Below are 18,800 nucleotides of genomic sequence, written 5' to 3'. Positions count from 1 at the left end.
TTGCTGACATTTTGATTCTTTGCCAACTAAAGAACAGAATGTCAACACCTTCCATATGCTCTTTAATATCCCTCCTTATTCTTTTTAAAAACCAGTCTCACAGATTTACTCAGGACTCTAGCAGTAAATCTTGCTCATTCTTATTGTTCCAGAATTGAGATGGTTTCACCACAAAAGTTCTCCCTTTTTTCAATTCCTACTCATCCCACCAATCATGGCATTAACCACATCCAGGAATTTGACACTTTTTTTTTTAATATATATATATTTTTTAAAATAAATATATTTTATTGATTTTTTACAGAGAGGAAGGGAGAGAGATAGATAGTTAGAAACATCGATGGGAGAGAAACTTTGACCAGCTGCCTCCTGCACACCCCCCACGGGGGATGTGCCTGCAACCCAGGTACATGCCCTTGACCGGAATCGAACCTGGGACCTTTCAGTCCACAGGCCGATGCTCTATCCACTGAGCCAAACCGGTTTCGGCGCAGGAATTTGACACTTAATACACCCTGTCCTTAGCCTTTTCCAAACATATGTATTTTGTCTCCAATAAAACATTTAGTTCCAAAATGGCAAGGGTCCTATAGGTTGAGACCCAATATCCTTAAGGCATGCTGTTTAATAATGTACCTTCCCAAGGGCCTCTCAAGGGACTAGGGGCAGAGGCATTTATATTGGGGTTGGGGGTGCAGTGGACAAACTATCCTGGTGATTTTGAAATCTACCAGGCCTTGAGAGGATTCAGTAGCAGACCTTCAACCACAGAAATCTCAACTATTGTCCCTAATTATGCGTGATTAATGCCAAACATGAGTAAGGGCCCTGGCTCTGTTATCTGTAGAAATGGGGTGTCCACTGGCAGAAGTGGGGGATCCCCTTTCCCACTGGGTGCTTAGGGCCGGGTCCTATGATATCTCAAGAAAAAGAATTTTCTGAGACTCCATCTGTGTGCTGGTCTCTAGGCAACCTTCTGTCTGGACTCTGAGTTTCTAGCCTCAGGTCAATTCGCTTTATTCTTCCATCCAGATGTCCCGGAAAGGGGCAATGAGGACTGGGCCAGCTCTCGTTTCCGTTCCGCCCTTCCTACGTGGGGTGATAACTGCCTGTTTAGGGACATGGCAGTGAAGCACCATTTCCAGCAAACCTTGGCGGGTAGAAGAATGGTCCACACAGGCCGGGGCGGAGCCTGAGCAGCCAGAGGACAGGATTGGTTTAGACCTCGGCCAGGCCACGCCCCGTTCCAGCCCGCCATTGGCCCCGCCCTACTGTGATGTCAAGGTCCAGACCACGCCCACCAACGGTAAAGAACTTGACACCTTTTGAGTCTGGGGATTGTTGCGTCTGGTACAGGCACTCCAAGAGGCAAATACGGTCCCTCGGGTTTCCCACTGATGTCCAGAACAATGACGGCATCTTACCAGCCGCGCAGGGCATCCTCCGGTCGCCCGGAGAGTCCCTTTTCTTGGGGCTTCCTTGGGATCCTAGTGGTGGCCCTAGAGCTCCTGCTACCCACATGCTCAGGTAGGGAAGGGAAAGGGTGTCAGCTCTGGAGGGAAACTAGAGCGGGTAGGGGAGCTGGTCTACAGGAGCAGAGGGCAAAGGGAACTTTGCTTGGTGTGTGGGGGAGGAGGCTCAGGGCTTGTGGACCCAGGTGATGCGAGTTCAGGGTAGAAGCCTTAGTCACAGATCCTCCTGGTTGTGCTGTGGGGGACCCAGAAGTGAGGGGGGACTCAGAGGGCCCGCGGGGAGGGTTGTTAGGTGGTAGGCACAGAGCCTTGCAGAGCCCTGGGTGCAGTCAGTGTTTGCTGGGGGCCAAGCTGTGTCCCTAGCAAAAGCCTGCAGGTGTTTGAGGACTGAGCTAATCAAGATGTCAGAGATTAACCAAAGAACATGTATGCATATATGCATAACCCATGGACATGGACAATAATGTGGGGAAGGCCAGGAGTGGGGCGGGGCTGAGTGGATGAGGGCAAAGGGGTGGGGAAATGGGGGGCATGTTTAACAATTAAAGAAAGGAGATGGGAAGCCCTGAGCAGGTGCTGAAGGTGTGGGCCTGCTCCTCAGTGCCCAGTGTGTGGGGATGTTGATTGGGCCAGTGCTGGGCCCCTGAGGAGGCTTTGCCCTGTGTCCCCTGGGCTCAGTGAAGCCTTGGTGAGTGGGGTGCTGCGCCCCACTGGGTTGGGCTGGGGGATCCCAGGCCGGGTGTTACCAGGCGTATGCTTTACAGAAGGGTCCAGGTCAGGGTGTGGGGCAAGGAAGCTCACTGCTTGCTTTGTATGGGGTTTGGGGAGTGCGTGTTACCCAGAGAGCCCTTAAGTGAGAGCGAGCTCCAGGGCCTGGGATCTAGAAGAATTAGGAAGGATACGCAGTGCCTTTTGTACAAAAAGGTAACAGGCTGCTTGTTGCCCCCAAATCATATAGGTATTGGTTTCCAGGCTGTTGCTTGTTTTTAACTCTGGAGTTCCTTTCTCATTCTCATCCAATATCAATAATATGTTATGCTACTTCCCCAGGTCTTTGGGCAATATTTTTTTCTTTTTTTCACTAGTTTGGGTCCCATTTAAAGGGAGATTAGAAGCAACCTAAAAAATACTGGTAGCAACACTTAGTGAGAGATGAGTCATAAGAAAGAACAATAAATAAGATCAATAAGCTTTCCCCCTATCTCTGATAAACTAAAGCTGAAAGCCATCCACTAAGTTTGATTTGTGTTTCACTGAGTACAATCAATACATATATACATATATATGCTTATTGTAGAAAACATATACAATCAAAGGACAAACATGGAATACTTTATATTTCCAACTGTGGTTGTATGCATGTGTGTTTCTATATCTAAGTAATTTTTAGGATCCTATTATATAGAGAGTTTCTATGCTGCATTCTCTCCTTAGGAGAATTCATTCAATAAATTATTTGCCTTGTATGTGCCAGGCCCTGTGCTGGTTCTGGGGACACACTGGTGACCAATAACAAGCCATTCCTATTTTCATGATCCTTATTTGACACTTTGCCTGTTTGCACACGCACACACATGAACATAAACAGCGACTGTGTTTTGCTCACTGTTAGATCCCCAGTGCCAAGCGCACAGTAGGCAATCAATAAAAATTTGCTGAAAGGTACTGGGACTGGCGGACAGTAACCAGACCACAATGCTAGTGTGATAACCCCAGTCAGGTGCCCTGGAGGAAGGAGCATGCTTCTCTGAGAGCATTTAACAAATGACGTTTGGGAGGGAAGGCTTTTCTGCTCAGAGGCCACACTCTGTCGCTTTGGGGCTTCTGCACTTGCTGTCCCCAGGCTCCTCCTTTCTCTTCCATAATTGGCTCCTTGTCCTTCAAACTGAGGTGTGATGATAATCCCCTCAGCCACCTTCTCTGAGCAAAATATCTGAGAGAGACCCCCACACTCCAGCTCAAATACCCCTGACTTGTTGTCCCTCTACCCAAACTATCTTTTCTGTCCTAGCTCTACTAGAATGCAGAGATCCTTTGTGGCTTGTCACACTTATGTTAGCAAATGCTCAATCTCTTTTCCTTGGTACAACCATTCCGTTATAAGTGCCAGAAATATGAAGCATAATATTAAGTGGGGGCTGACACCCCAGTAAAATATTCAAATCCAACAGGAACACAAGAAACTACCTTGAGAAAAATGAAAATAAAAACAAAACCTTTCAAAATGTATAGGATACAGCAAAAGCAGTCAGATGATGAAAGTATATACCTATAAGGGCCTTCCTTCAGAAGCAGATATAATCCCGAATAAACAATCTAATTAACATTTAAAAGGACAAAAAAAATGGGAAGGATACATACCTACAAATAGTATTTTGAAACCAAAGTTATTGCTGCTGTCTCTTCAGTTTACTGTTGAAAGAATATTCAGATTAATCTCAAAGAAACCAAAGCTAGTAGAATGTTATTTAAAGCAAGCACAGCTCATCATCTGGTAAAAGCCTGGCACAATCACTTAAAATCTCACCAAGGGCTTTCCATTTATTCCATACAACCTGCCTACTGCCAGGCCGTTCTCCCAGGCTGGTGAAAAAGAGAAAATACTTTAGTTTTATGTTGTTATTCTCTCATGCTCAGATGCCTGTTGTGAGCTGCCAAGATTTGAATCTATGAAACCCAAGGGTGATCCTACACCCCCTTACAATCCTGGGTACCAGGTAAAATATGAGTGTCGCCCAGGATACAGGCGTCGTTTTCCTATTCTTCCTTCCTCTGCTGTTTGTCAGCCTGATAACACCTGGGCACCTCCTCTCCAGGAGGCCTGTACAAGTAAGTACACAACATTTTTTTATTTTTATTGCTCTAAAGATTTTCACACATTTTAGATGGCATATTCCCCCATTACCATGATGGTTTTCTCAGATGGATGTAAATTTAGAATCTATTTTTTTTCAGGCTTTGAAAATCTCCAGGAAATTTTTTATTTGGCCATTGATGCTATGCGTAAATGTGAATCTTAAGTTTGACCATTAACGGCAACATGGATATAGACCTTGAGAACATTATACTAAGTGAAATAAGTCAGTCATAAAAAGCTGAAAACTATGTGATTTCACTCATAAAAGAGATATAAAACTGTAACTCAGAGACACAGACAACATTTTGGTGGTTACCAGAGGGAAGGGTGGGGATTTGCGGGGGTAGCAATGAGTAAAGGGGACCAAATATATGTAACAGAAGATGGTTTGACTTTGGGTAATGGGAGCACAATGCAATACATAGATCATGTATCCTAGAAATGTACACTTGAAACCTATATAGGCTTATTAATCAATGTTACCCCAATAAATGTAATAAAAATAAACAAGAAAGAAAATATTTCCATGCATTTAATAGAGCAATGTAGAATTTTCATTTTGATTCAAATATGTTTTGTCATTGGTAGAAAACAACAAATTCGCAATTTTTCTTTTAGAAAAGTCATGCCCACAGCCAAGAGAACCTCTAAATGGCAAAATAGTCTACATTAGTGAAACCCTGGAGTTTGGCGCAGAAGCTCACTATGCTTGTAATGAGGGGTAAGTTGCTCCTTGAAGGAATAAGGTAAATGTTGCTGGTTCCATTTTTGGTTTGGTTCTCTTCTCAAGCATTTCCATGATATTGATTTCATCTTGCTTTCTGTGGAACAAGTTGTACTTATAGCCAATCAACCCTTGGAGACTGAAAAGATGTGCAACAAATAGAAAGAAATTTAAATCGAAGGAAAGCACAATTGTATCTATCTATAATATAAAAGGCTAATATGCTAAGTGTTTGACCATAGGGTAATGACGTCATGTAGCAACCGCCAGCTTCCTCTCCCTAGTGACCACTAGCGTCCTTACAGTTTCTTTAGCCCAGGAACACCCAGGTGGAAACATTTCACACTGTAACCAAATGTCTGTGAAGCATTTTCCCAGGCCTCATCTCATTTGATCCTCACGGAAGTCCTGGAGTAGGTGGATAGGAGACTCAGTGGAATCCTATTTTCTTTTCATTAGCCAGGAAATGGAGATTTAGAAAGCTTAGAAACTTGACCCGATTGAAAAGAAGAAATGGTGGACCTTGAAAATGACTTCAGGTTTTCTCACTGCGCAGAATATAGTCAAACACTGCTGCAGCCCTAACTGGTTTGGCTCAGTGGATACAGCATTGGCTTGCGGACTGAAGGGTTCCGTGTTCAATTCCAGCCAAGGTCACATGCCTGAATTGTGGGATCAATCCCCAGTAGGGGGCATGCAGGAGGCAGGTGATCAATGATTCTCTCTCATCATTGATGTTTCTATCTCTCCCTCTCCCTTCCTCTCTGAAATCAATAAAAAATATATATATATTTTAAAAAAACAACAACACTGCTGCAGTTAAATATTTTACCCTTTGTTCTCCCTGTGTGATCTACAATAATAATCTGCTTCGTCTTGATATATTTACTGCTGTGTTGCTGACAGTTACCTGAAAGAAAAGTTGGGGTGCTTCACTGGGCTGGAAAAAGTTTAGCTAACTTTTTAGGAAACAGGTCTAATTAAGGAAGTTTATTCTATATCTATAAAAGGCTAAGTTGACTGGTGCATAAGTGATACATATAAAGCTCTCACTGGCTCAAATCACACACCTATGTTTCCATCTGTCATTGTGGATTGTGAATTTGGTTCACACTTCCATTATAGAGAAAGGGCAAATAGCGATATTAAAATATTTCTTCTAATTAATTTCCTTTCAATGTGTATGACTTCGTGCACCGGGCCACTAGTCATATAATCTACACTAATAAAAGAGAAACATGGTAATTAGCGTACGACCGCTACCCTTTTCATTGGCTGCACCTAGGGATTGGGCCTGCCCTCTGCCACCCGGAAGCAGGCCTAAGCCAGCAGGTCATTATCTCCCGAGGGGTCTCAGACTGTGAGAGGGCATAGGCCAGGCTGGAGGACCCCCCCCCCCCCCGCCCCCCGAGTGCACAAATTTTTGTGCACTGGGCCTCTAGTAAGTAATAATAAGCCTATCATAGTCATTAAAAATGTAGTAATTATGGTGAGATGGTCCAAAATTAAACTATAGTAGGCTGGAGGGTGGGCAAGAGAGAGACGGGGAGTTAGTCAATTAACAAAAGAAAGGGCAGAAACTCAGGAAATGTGTGTTGAAACTTTGAGCCAACATTCAGACCTATTTCAGAATAGTATGGATATAAGAGGTAGTATAGCTCCTATTCAGTCAGGGGTAGCTGACCACCAGATTTCACCTCATCCAGCTTCCACATGAACTTTTCACACTGTCCAGCAAACTATCCAAAAGCAGCAAACACTTCTTCCTCCCATCTATGCACCTATCCCAGAACTAGCCCCACTTTCCCTTCTTCTGCCCCCTTATCTATAGCCAATGTGAATTCCTTCAAAATAACTTACATCTTTCTACTCAAAGCTGTAAAAGAACCCCATTAAACCAGGATGGCGGAAATGCTTGCCTTCACCTCCCTGCTGCTGGTGGATTAGACTGCATGCCCCAGGACCTGGTTCTTTTTGCTGGTGACTGTATGGCTAGTCAGTAAACCTGTTCCTTCAGGAAAACCTCAGTCTGCAAAGGTTTTGTTTCACAACTTTATCCCATTGTGGTCAGAGAAGATACTTTGTATCATATCTATCTTTTTAAGACTTATTGATTGGTTAATATTAATTTGTGGCTCATCGTATAGTCTATCGTGGAAGATGCCCCATGTGCATTTGAGGTGAATGTATGTTCCGTTCCATGGTGCTCTATGCCTGTGAGATCTAATAGTTGAAGTCCTCTATTTTCAGTCTTGCTTATTTCAGCCTAGTTGTGCTATCTATCATTGTGAGTGGGTTATTGAAGTCTCCCAACTATTACTGGAAAAACGCCTGTTTCATGGAAATGGGTATTTCTCTCTAAACTTTTGTCAGGTTTTGCTTCATGTTTTTTGAAGGCTTGTCATTTGGTGCATAAATGTTTGTAATTATTATATCTTCTTGCAGTCTGTAAAACTAATTAAAATATAAGGTGCTTCTTGTCTCTTATAACCTTTTCTGAGTCAAAGTCTATTTTGCCTGAATTAGTATAGTGATGCTACCCTCTTTTGGTGACAATTTGGGTGGAAGATCTTTTCCCATCCTTTCACTTTGAACTTGTTCACCTCTATGAATCCCAAGTGAGAACATAGGTGGATCTTTTGTTTGTATCCATTCTGCCCATATCTACATTTTGATTGTCAAATTTAATCTATTTAAATTTAAAGTAATTACTGACAAGGAGGGCGCTGTTTGTTTGCTTAAAGCATTTTTTAAATTTTATTTTGCCCCTCATTTTGTGCAATTATCTTTTCATTTGCTAGATTTTGTAATGAAATATTGGAATTCCTTTCTCAGTTTCTTTTATATATATTCTATAGTGATTTTGTTGGTAGTTCCCATGGGGATTACTTTTAACATGCTGGAGTTATAACACTGTCATTTTAATTTATACCAACTTAAACTCAATAAATTGCGTCCTCATTCCTTTGGGTTGTTAATATCATCCTATCATCTACAATAATAATTGAAATCCTGGCTTGTACACTGTATATTTTCATTGTATGCTTTGTTTCTTAATTCACATAGAAGATAAACATGCATTTACAGACCATTGTTACAAAATACGAGATTTAATAATTGCCCATGTATATACCTTCAGTGAGATGTTGATTCATATGGCATGACTTAATGTAACCAAAATATGTATGGTTGGATGCCTGCTGCAATAAAAACCAAACTTGTGAGGCAGACACGGGTGCAAAAGGAAAGAGGCTTTATTCAAGTGCCCGAGACCTGGAACTCACAGCTCAAAGGTCATCTGACCATCCTGTCCAAGCTCACAGAACTTATCTGAATAGAGAGGGGAGGGATTTTTTTAATGCAATTATCTTGCTACTTTTTGGCACACTCGGGTCCTGTCCATTCATCGTTATAGCTTTTGGTGCAATTTGGGGGAAGAATCTTCCCCCAGTACCATCGTGGCCATTAAGGGAAACTGCCTCATACTAGGACTGACTGTCTAGACAACATTACTCACTAGTGTCCTTTAATTTCATCTTTTAGGACACACTGGAGCATTTTTGCAGGTGAGGTATAGTGGTAGCATATTCTCTTAACTTTCATTTCTGGGGAAGTCTTAATATTTCCCTCACTTTTGCAGCACAGTTTTACTGTAGAGAGGATATTTGGTTGAACTTTTGTTTTTATTTGTGTCTATTAGTTCAATGTCTTCTGGCCCCCAAATTCCTGATGAGGTATCTGCTGACTATTTAGCCTCCTTTTCTTGGATTTTGGCCTTGACATTCTCAGTGGTATCACTGGGCTCAACCTGGAGAGGGATGGTCTTGCCCATCAGGGTACTCCCAAATAGCCGCATCTCTGCAACTACCATCAGCTGCCTCAGGAAGGGAAAGAGGACTATGGAACTGAAAACTGAAGGTCTGTCCCCAAGAGGGCCTGCGAAAGATGTACATGCAGCTTCACTGACTATTTTCAAGTCTTTTGTCTAGTACGTGTCCCCTCAGGGCTTTTTCAGGAATATTCTTTTTGTTGGTTTATGTTTTCCATTGAATGGGCCATGCTTTCCTATTATTTTATATGCCTTATAATTTTTTGTTGAACTGGACATTTGAATGTAATAGTGAGGTAACTCTAAATATCAAATTCTCACCATTTCCTAGGGTTTATTGTGTTATGTTATTGTTTTGTTTTTTTATTGGTGAGGCGTGTCTCTGTGCTGAGGATCAGCCTGACATGTAAACTGAGCCTTCTTCTGGGCATGCGCATTCCCTCATATTTGGTGTACAGTTGTTGCTTAAATCCACCGTTCATAATGCCTGTCTCCTGAAAGGGGAAAAGAGAAAAATGAAGGTTGGAGCGATGATCTCTGGGTCTGTGAATCCCCTGGAAGGATGGGTCTTGCACCTCTGGGGGAGGTGTGACAACATGGCTGCCAGCCTCTGTCTGCCTCTCTGTGACCAACAACAGCAGTGGATTATGAGAGCACAGACCCCCAAGGACATGGGCTTTTCTGCACAGCCTGGTCCCTCAGGCTGCCTATAAGCCGCCTGAAGGACACATGCACAGCTGCCTGCTGTGGGAGTGGGATGGGTAACTGCCACTGTGCTAACAGCTGAAATTGACCAATATTCCTGCATTTTACCTTTCCAAGGATTTCCTGGAAAGTGCAAGCCTTCAACAGACCTCAGAGTTCAAAACAATGACATCAGGCAGATTCTAGCAGTGAAATGCTTGTCTATTTGCAGAGACATATATTTGGTGCTTCCTACCCTGCCATCATCCCAGAATTCCCTCGTAATACATTATAAGTCAAGTGAATTAGCCTTGGAGGAAAAGTCAGCTGGAAGCATGAATAGGTGGTTTTACTCACTATATTTAAACGAGATCAAGTAAGAATATCCAATAAATAGTAGAGAGAAAGTCTACCTTTTGAACTACCAAAAGGTTAGGGCAGAGACCAGCACTTTTCAACCCGTGTGCCACAGAATTTTTAAAACATGCAATACCTGACCATTTAGTTGGTGCACTCACCTCTTAAACTTTCAAATAAAACCTGACAGCTGCCAACACAATAATAGCCAACCGGTATGAATGAATCAAAATTATACCTATTCTTTTTGCCAGATGGGCAAAAAATATATATTTTGGTGTACCTCAGAATTTTAGTAATTATTTTATGTGTGCCATGAGATGAAGAAGGTTGAAAATGGTGGACATAGATTATTCTCAAAGAAGTTTTAGCCTCATTGAAAAACACAATATATACATAGTGTCCAATAAAATAATAAGTGGGAATTACCACAGAAATAGACTTATTCAGGCTCATTATAAGGAGAGTCCAGAAGGAGGAGAGAGTTCTGTGAATTACAATCATCGGAGATTTCATGGAGGAGGGGTCTTCCTGAGCTCTACCTGGGAAGATACTCTTAATCTGAAGAGTATTCATAACATCAAAAACTTGCCTAGCACTCCTGTGTTCCTGATGTGCTGGGGTCCAATCCCAGCAGGTCCAGGGGTCCCCAAAGGTGTGGACGGAGTCGGCGAAGAAGGAATGACACGAAGACAGCCTTCAGTTGATCAGCAGCCTAGTCAGGACCTATAGCCAGGATTTCCAGCCAAAGTTCTGGTCGGAGCTCTGGTTAGGAACTGATGAGGTTCTGATGATTATTGTCTTGTTACATCCATATTTATACCAGCCGATTTTAATCCTGTCAATTTCTATTACAAAGGTTAGGGCGGTTCTTATCTCCATTCCAGGGAGTAAAGATTATGTAGCTTAACTACCCGCCTGGCACTTAATTAAGGGGTTGTATCCCCTCCCTAACCTCAGGGAAAAATCCCCACCTGGGGAAACAACCTTTCTCGGAGAGGTGACCTTGGTTAAAACACATGGCGCTAAAGAGAGCAAACATATTAAGAACAATATGCTATATATGCCAGGTCCCTTGAAACATATGCTGTGCAGATGTTTCTTTCCTGCAGTGACTGTGTCTAGCAGCAAGGATGGACTGGCTCCCGGCACTGATGCTAATACACCTACTACTCAAAACCATCCCACGAAGTATATACATTTCCACAGATGGGGAATTTAAGAAAGGGAACCAGCCCTAGCCGGTTTGACTGAGAGGTTAGCGCCAGACTGTGGACTGAAGGGTCCCAGGTTTGATTCTGATGAAGGGCACATTCCTGGGTTGGGGACTCGATCTCCAGCCCAGGTCAAGAGGCAGCACCATGGAGGTGTCTCCCTCACATCCATGTTTCTCTCTCTCGGTCGCTCCCCCTGCCTTCAACTCTCCCTAAAAATTAATTGAAGAGATACAATTGGGTGCGGGTTAACAAAAAATTAAAAAATAAAGAGAAACATTAAGCAACTTGTCCAAGCTCAACAAACAAGTCATTCTTGGAGCTGGGACTCGAATGCAGTCAGGTCAGCTCTTGGGCCAGATCTGGCTGCTGAGTCGTTGCCCTGACAGAGCAGAATGGCATGAGCAAGGACACAGATGTGACAGTGTGCTGTGCCTGCCAGAGGTAGCAATCACCAGACTGTCAGGCGTGACAGGTTTATTTAGACACTTTGCTCTAGGCCAACGTGTGTTCACATGAAGAATCTCTGCGTTTAATTACATTGCAGATTCAGTTAACACATTCTATACCTGTCACCTCAGAAACTTCTCCCTGAAGCTACTGTAGTGCCGAAAAACAACCATATAAAAACTTCTTCATTATTATGTGTTCTTGTTAACTGATAAACAATAATCATTTCTTTTCTCATTTAGTTATTCCTTAGTTGGAACAAAAATTATACATTGTGAACTCTCTGGAAACGATGTGGAATGGAGTGAGGAGCCACCACATTGTGAAAGTAAGTACATTCTGTCTTTACAATTTAGAGCAGCAGTCCTGAAACTTTTTGGCCTGGGGACCCCTGTATTCTTTACAATTAACCAAGACCCCACAGAGCTTTTCTGCAGGTGGGTTAGTGCTATTTATATTCTTTACATTTGGGATTAAAACAGAGATGTTTATAATAATTATTTACTAATTCATTTTTAAGAACAATAAACTCAATACATGTTAACAAATGCAATATATTTTTTTTGTAAGATCAAACGTTTCCAAAACAGTGGAGTGTCATTCCTTTACATTTTTTAAAAATATTTTTTATTGATTTCAGAGGGGAAGGGAGAGCAAGAGAGAGAGACAGAAACATCAATGATGAGAGAGAATCACTGATCTGCTGCCTTCTGCTCGCCCCCCCACTGGGGATCGAGCATGCAACCGGGCATGTGCCCTGACGGGGAATCGAACTGTGACTTCCTTGTTCATAGGTTGATGATCAACCACTGAGCCCTGCTGGCCGGACACTTTACAGTTTTTCTAATCTCTTCAGTACTGGCTTAAAGGAAGAGCTCCACATTCATCCTGCGGCTTATCAGACAGGCTCAGGCCATTGGAAAATGTCACTGTCCACTCTAAGGGTGACAGTGAGAAAAGACAAAATTGTGGCATACCTGAGAACCACTGATTCAGGAATGGATGTAGCATTTCTCAACTAGCACTGAGTCTTCCTAAGTCATAAGTTTATTTCCTCATTAAATTGTCAGTGTCTCTTATGATTAGAAAAACTTAGTGTGGCCTCACAGATAAATACAGGTGTTTCATACAGGTATCTTCTATGGGTATTTTAAAAAATGAGCTTATTCTAAATTTTCAGTTCTCTATTGATGGTTTGAATTGGGATAATACACTTCTTTCTATAAACTTTGCTTCAAATGGATATTGAATTTGCAACTAGATGTAGAAATCATATGGTAATGAACTTATTGAAGGTAGTTCACAGGCTATTACTAATGCCGTCTTAATCTTTTACATATTCTTTTGTCTTTCCTGTCCTCTTTTTTTCTCTTTTTAAGAGATTTTGTGTCAACCACCTCAACAAATAGCCAATGGAGAATTCACCAATAGCCACAAAGATACATTTGAATATAATGAAGAAGTAACTTACAGTTGTAAGCCTTCAGATGGACCAGATGAATATTCCCTTGTTGGAGAGAGCAAGCTTGTTTGTTCTGGGCGTAACCAATGGAGCCCTGACCCTCCTGAGTGTAAAGGTCATAATATTTCTACTTTTTACCCTCTCATTTGTAAATAGTGTGGAAAGGTTTATCAACTTTTAAATAACTTGGCCAACATATAAAAAAATTAAAACAAAGTAATTTGTTTCTAACTTAACTTTAAGCATGTCAAATAATAAACACTAGTTCTACTTTTAGAGTTTCCCCACTCTTCATTCCACATGTTCTTGGCATAACTGTTTATATATTGTTAATGATTATGTATATACACGAATTAAAATTTTTTTTGCCTTCAGAGCCTCAAAAAACACACACTGGCTTTAAGGAAGTTTTATCCTTCATTTTTCTTTAAACCTTAATTGTTGACAATACTACAGATGTCCTCTGTTTCCCCCACCATTGCCCTCTCACCCAGTTCCCACCCCACCCCAGGCTTTCACCATCCTATTGTCTGTCCATGGGCTATGCATATATGCATATAAGTTCTTTGGTTACTCTCTTTCCACCCACTTCCTCCCTCCTTCCCTCTGAGATTCTACCGTCTGTTCCATGTTTCCATACCTCTGGTTCTATTTTATTCACCCGTTTTTTTTCTTACAATGCATTGTTTATTTTCATTTTTAGTTTCAATTGTTGATAGATATGTAATTATTGGCACTTATTTGTTTCTTCTTCTTCTTCTTCTTCTTCTTCTTCTTCTTCTTCTTCTTCTTCTTCTTCTTCTTCTCCCTCCTCCTCTTCCTCTTCTTCTTCTTCTTGTGGAATATCCTTCAACATTTCATGTAATATTGGTTTGGTGGTGATGAATTATATTACTTTTTTTTTTCTCTGGGAAGCTCTTTATCTGACCTTCAATTCTAAATGATAGCTTTTCTGGGTGAAGTAATCTTGATTGTAGAATCTTTCTTTTCATCATTTTGAATATTTCTTTTCACTCCCTTCTGATCTGCCACGTTTCTGTTGGGAAATCAGCTCATAGTCATACATGTGCTCCCTCGTAGGTAACTAACTGCTTTTAAGATTCCTTCTTTGTCTTTAACCTTTGACATTTCAATTATGATGTGTCTTCATGTGAACTTCTTTGGGTTCATCTTGTTTGGGACTCTCTGTGCTTCCTGGACTTGTAAGTCCATTTTTTTCCTACCAGGTAGGGAAGGTCTTCTGTCATTATTTATTCAAATAGCTTTTCAATAATTTTTCCTCTTCTTCTTCTGGCACCCTCATGATGTGAATGTTGGTATGCTTGAAGGTTGTCCCAGAGACTCCTTAAACTATCTACATATGTTTTTATTCTTTTTTCTGCTATGATTGGGTGTTTTTTGCTTCCTCATATTCCAAATCACTCAGCATCCTCTACTCTACTATTGATTTCCTGTAAACTATTCTTCATTTCAGATCATGTGTCCTTTAATTTCTGTCTCATCCTTTTTCATTCTTTGATGTTCTCAGTAATTTCCTGAGAAATTCTCACTAAGTCCCTTGAAGCTATCATTAAGATCCTCAAACATCCTTATAACCATTGTTTTGAACTCAGTATCTAGTATTTTGCTTGCTTCCGTTTCATTTAGTTCTTTTTCTGGAGATTTCTTCTGTTCTTTCATTTGTGACATGTTTCTTTTTCTCCTCATTTTGGATTCTTCCCTGTGTTTTTTTCTATGTATTAGATAACGCTGATATGTCTCCTGCAATTGGTAGAGTGGCGCTGTGTAATAGGTGTCCTGTAGGGCCAAGTGGCTCAGCCTCCCTTGAGCTGGGCTCTCTATGTGTGCCCCTGTGAGGGCTATGTGCACTGTCTTGTTGTAGTTGAGACTTGATTACTGTTGGTACCACTGGGACAAACTACCCCCAGGCCAATTGGCTGTAAGGGCCAGCTGCGACTACAGTGGAAGAGCTGCTGTGCAAAAGACACTCCTATGGAGCAGGACTTGCCTCTGTGGGGCTTGGGTTCTCACTGAGTCTGATCCTTGAGAGTGTTGCTTGTGGATGTGTAGAGTTGTAATCTGGCATGGTTTGAAGCTATCTACTGGGTGCACAGGCTCTGGGGGTCCCATGAAGGTGCAAAGTCAGCCACCACCTGGGGCCACCAGTCAGGAACTACAGAGCAATCTTCATATGGCTGCTACTTGTGTTGGGCTTGAAGTGCCCAGAAAAAGCCAAGATGTAAAGCAAGTCATGCTAGTACCAATGGCAGGCCTGGGGCCTCTTATTGAGGGGTATGGGGCATGCTGACACCAGCTGCTGCTTGTTTGAGAGATTATAGGAAAGTCTGAAGCCTGAGCCAGGACAGGTGATCCATATGGAAAAGTCACTGCAAACTGTTTGGGTTTGCAAATTGGGGTACAAATTGTATGGGGTGGAATCTAAGTGAATCAGCAGGGAAGAGCAAAGAGTGTGAGCCAGGTTGATGGAAATTCAGGTCCACATTTAAGGAGGAAGAGCACTCTTCTGATTTAAAAGCAGTGCATTATGGACCCTATGTATTCCTCAGATTTAATCTTAAAAGATGTTCTCTTGTATATACTTCCCAGCCATTGTTTTGTTTTGTTTTGTTTTTTGTTTGTTTGTGATTTTTCCCCAAGTCTGCCAAACCCATTGCTGGATCCTGAAATCAATCTAGATCAGTGGTTCTCAACCTTGGCTTCACATTAGAATCACCTGGGAATCTTTTTAAAATCCTGATTTCTGGGCCTCATCCTCTGGAAATTCTGTTTCTTTGTTACTAATGTTGTGGCCCCACCCCATAACAAAGAAACAGAATTTCTGGAGAAATGAGGCCCAGAAATCAGGATTTTAAAAAGATTCCCAGGTGATTCTAATGTGCAGCCAAGGTTGAGAATCACTGATCTAGAAGATCATACCCAGCACTTTATTTTACAGAATGGGAAATACCTGAGTACATGGGTACAAAGGCTAACTATTATGTTTTAACTTAATCTCAGACCTGTGAGATTACAATATAAAATGTGGGGTTTGATCCCTGAGTTCCAGTCCAAAATATTTGGAAAACATGACCTTAAGTTCACTAGCCTTTCTATTTCTTGCACATCCCAGTTCTTGCATGTTGTTGATACCTGATAACTTTCTCTCTGCATATGCTTACATGCCTAGCTTCTTTCTAACTTTTTACCTTTGAGCTCAAGCATTACCTTATTACAAGAGCCTCTCCTGCCTTTTTAGAAGATCAGGGTACTAAGTCAGTGTAAGCCTGAAATTTGAAAAATCCCTAGCACTGAAAGGCATCAAAAGTGCTTTTGAACGTATCTGAAAATTGTACGTGGTAATCAGATCTTTCTGAAAACTTGTCAGTAATGGGAAAACTTATAGGAAACCAAGCATCTATAATGGCAGTCTGTTCTAGGTGGGAAAAGGTTATTAGATGTCTCTATATCTGTTTACCTAGGAAGGAAATGCACAAATAAAGTGTTTGTTTGTTTGTTTTTTAAGTTAACATTCTGTCTTCCATTCCTTGCCTCTGTGTTCCCAGGGGAAATTACTAATTTGCACTAGTTTTTCTTTCCCCTGTAAAACAGCTTTTCATTAATTCTGGAATTTCTTCACTTTTCAGTCGTCAAATGTGAATATCCAGCACTGGAGAATGGAAGAATGTCGTCAGGATTTGGAAAAAAATTTCAGTACAAATCGGAGGTTACTTTTGAATGCCTGGACGGATTTTACCTTGAAGGCAGCAGCACTATTGTCTGTGGAGCTGACAGTACTTGGGAGCCTAAGATCCCAAAATGTATTAAAGGTACAAAGGGGTTTTTTTTCTTTTTTGTTTAGAACTTATTTCTTGGACATTAAATTTCAATGATAAGGAATAATGAAAAATGAATAGTTTTTGTAATTAACACTATCTCCTATTCATTCCAATGACAGAAGTGGGACTTAAATTTATGTTTTCATAGTGTCTCCACATATTATGTACATCACATAGGTGTTCAAATTTCTGTTTTCTGGCATTTCTTATGTGTAAAAACGTATAGCAATCATTTTTCAGAGAACATTGAAGCAGGGGAATTTTTATCTAAAAAGATTAAGATCTAAAGGCATAATTCATCATATAAGTGAAAAAAAAATGTAGAAATTACCAAGTAGTTGGTCTCATCTTCATTATATGTTTTTCAGTGTCAATACCTCTGAGTACAAAACCTACAATTACTAGTCTCAGGTTTAGTAACTTTCTGTTTACATACATTTTAATATAGGTTTATTGATTTCAGAGAGGAAGAAGAAGAGATAGAAACATCAATGATGAGAGAGAATCATTGATCAGTTGCCACCTGCAGGCCCGTTTACTGGGGATTGAGCCTGCAACCTGGGCATGTGCCCTGATCCAGAATCAAACCTTTACCTTCTGGTTCATATGGCAACACTCAACTACTGGGCAACTCTGGCAGGGCTCTATTTCCTTTTAATATTTTATATGGTTGGATATAGATTGTGCTTTATAACTTATACTAGAGGCCCGGTGCATGAAATTCATGCACAGGTAGGGTCCCTAGGCCAGGTTGGCAATTAGGGCTGATCTGTGGGGTGACCGGTGGGGGCCCCTGCTGCCACCCACCTTGGCCAGCCTGGGGCCTGTGGGCAGCTGCTGCATTGAGCATCTGCACCCTGGTGGTCAGTGCACATCATGGTGACCGGTCATTTCACCAGTCGTACCACTGTTCAGTCAATTTGCATATTAGGCTTTTATTATATAGGATAAGTAGTATACAAATATAGATTAGTACAATTTCAAATATTACAGAAAAGTGTACAGAGAAAAACATTAGTCTCCTGTTTCTCTACTTCATTTCCTGAATTAATCACTTAATAGTTTAGTTGTCTTTTCATCTGTTACTGTACATTAATATCCTTATATGAGTAGATATACATATTTTGGCATGTTTTGTTGTTATTAACCAGAGTTGGAATCATGCTGTTCATATTTTTTTAACCCTCACATTTTACATTTATAGTCTTAGATTGGGATTGCATTTAGATTTATTCCTATCCTTTTAATGATGACTATAATGTATACCATATTTATTTAACTATTTTCCTATCTGTGGTCACTTATATGTGCAGAAGTTTTACGTTAATAAGTGCTTGAATGTATTAATTTTTTTCTCCAATGGCTATGTGTGTTGTGCCTTTATTACAAAAGTTGTAGGTCTTCCCCATGCTGAAATTATATAAAAAAATCCAGCCATATGTTCTGATTGCATTCTTTACATTTAAATCACTTGGTATATACATCTAATGTCTTCTCTCCAACTGTTTGAAGTGCCAGTTTTTAACATACAGTAAATTCATAGGAGTTATAGTTGTCTCTCTGTTCCCATGAACTCTGTCCATTCCTGTCCCAACAACAAATCTTCTATTTTTGACTGTATTACAGTGATATGTTAAAATTTTTATTAAATTTATTGGGCTGACACTAGTCAATATGATCCTGTGGTTTTCAGGTGTGGGTTTCTATGTAACAAGATAGGTTTATTGCTCCATGTGACTGTTACTCAAAGGCAAGTATTCTTCTGTCACCTTATATTAGGACCTCCTTCTCCTCTCCCTACCCACTTCCATCTTGCAACCACCACACTGCTGTGTGTGTTCACAAGTTCCAGTTTTATATCCCACATATGATTGAAATCATATGATTCTTAGCTTTTTCTGTCTGACCTATTTCA

General features: G+C 41.0%; 1 protein-coding gene across 1 annotated transcript; it reads left to right on the top strand.

Moving 5' to 3' along the window:
- The first annotated feature begins 1,397 nt into the window (after positions 1-1,397).
- Positions 1,398-17,333, top strand: LOC138996170 (membrane cofactor protein-like). Its single transcript, XM_070397123.1, has 7 exons — positions 1,398-1,527; positions 4,110-4,301; positions 4,948-5,050; positions 11,830-11,915; positions 12,967-13,164; positions 16,694-16,876; positions 17,254-17,333. The coding sequence occupies exons 1-7, from the start codon at positions 1,398-1,400 to the stop codon at positions 17,331-17,333; spliced, it is 972 nt and encodes a 323-aa protein (XP_070253224.1).
- The last annotated feature ends 1,467 nt before the right edge of the window (positions 17,334-18,800 follow it).

Source organism: Myotis yumanensis, unplaced genomic scaffold (genome assembly GCF_028538775.1).
Source record: "Myotis yumanensis isolate MYYU_CA2020_CCGP unplaced genomic scaffold, mMyoYum1.0.hap1 SCAF_17, whole genome shotgun sequence".
In the NCBI taxonomy this organism is placed as follows: domain Eukaryota; kingdom Metazoa; phylum Chordata; class Mammalia; order Chiroptera; family Vespertilionidae; genus Myotis; species Myotis yumanensis.
The sequence above is the reverse complement of the archived record's forward strand: the minus strand, read 5'-3'. Positions and strand labels throughout refer to the sequence as shown.